Source organism: Capsella rubella, unplaced genomic scaffold (assembly GCF_000375325.1).
Source record: "Capsella rubella cultivar Monte Gargano unplaced genomic scaffold, Caprub1_0 scaffold_113, whole genome shotgun sequence".
Taxonomy (NCBI): Eukaryota; Viridiplantae; Streptophyta; class Magnoliopsida; order Brassicales; family Brassicaceae; genus Capsella; species Capsella rubella.
The window spans coordinates 9,724-10,882 of NW_006238815.1; the positions used below are offsets into that span (position 1 = coordinate 9,724).

At 40.2% G+C, this 1,159-nt stretch overlaps 1 protein-coding gene and 1 pseudogene across 1 annotated transcript in view; both read left to right on the forward strand.

The window, feature by feature from the left end:
- Window positions 1–468, forward strand: part of LOC111831163 — a 5,871-nt pseudogene extending 5,403 nt beyond the window's left edge.
- Window positions 469–751: 283 nt separating this feature from the next.
- LOC111831176 overlaps window positions 752–1,159 on the forward strand; it is a gene marked incomplete at its 3' end in the record, with an annotated part of 1,417 nt that continues 1,009 nt past the window's right edge. The window contains exon 1 of the mRNA XM_023784954.1: window positions 752–1,148. Within this exon, the coding sequence (XP_023640722.1) occupies window positions 752–1,148 (397 nt within the window). The remainder of the gene's footprint in view (window positions 1,149–1,159) is intronic.

The window sequence follows — 1,159 nt, forward strand, 5'->3', positions numbered from 1 at the left end:
TTGGAGTCACCTCATTCTCCCCTTCATTCCGCTGCATCCATTCCATCTCGTCATCACCCTCGTTCATCGTCATTCCGCTGTTTTGTTCAAGATCTATCCATCGTTCACCATCAATCTCTCCACTTCCAATTCAAAACCAGCAAAGTGGTCCTTGGAGTATAGATTCACGGCAAGGAGTCTATCATGTGGTATCAGAGCCACTTTGTAACCAGGTTTTGAAGTTCCATCCCGAAATTTCCGTTTTTCAGATTTTTTTTCAATATTGCGTGAATTTTATAAAATAATTGGCTTGTTCAAAAATTGTGAAACCAGTTGAATTTGAACCAGCAAAGAGTCTTTTATTTTCTAAAATTAATTTCGGAAGTTTTAGAGTCGATTTGCTATTTTTCCAGATCCGTTTAGTTTTGTCTGTTTTTGGACACTTTACTTGTTAAATTTTGATTTTTCAGGTACAATGGTGACAAGTGAAGAAGAAGAAGAGTCATCTACATCTAGCCTTGAAAGGAGGATTTTGAAATCGGTCACATCCGCCATGAAAAAAATGATCGATGAAAAGATTGGAGCTCTACATTTGCATGAAGTCAATCCGGAACCAAAGCCACCAGACAACACAATTAGATCAACACGGAGCAGTCCACAAAAATTCTCTCACACTCCCAAATCGAAATATGTGTTTTATTCTGATTCTCAACCAGCTAATGAACCCTATAAATTTTCAGGAAAAAATGACTACATAAAATGGGAGGAGTGCATGAACGAGTGGTTTCACTACAGCCACATCCTTAGAGAGAAGAGATTAGCTTATGCCGTTAGCCAACTCGTGGGAGATGCTCGCCAATGGTGGTTGCAAGAAGTTGATTATCGCTGGTACTACAAGGAGCCGAGTATCACCTCGTGGAGAGATCTTAAGAAGCTGCTAAGGAATAAATATGCTCCACAAGCCAATGCTAAGAAACCAGCGTTATTCAAAGATCACAAGAAAATCCCAACACCCGTGGAGGCTAAGCCGCAGCCAGCCCTTGTTGAGAACTTGATCAAGCCCCATAAAAATAAGAAAATGGAGGATAAGCCAACATCTCCACCGAAGAAGGTCACCAAACAAGTTGTCATTCACAAGCAAATTCTAAAAACATCATTTGAATCAAGCGGTGAACCGAAG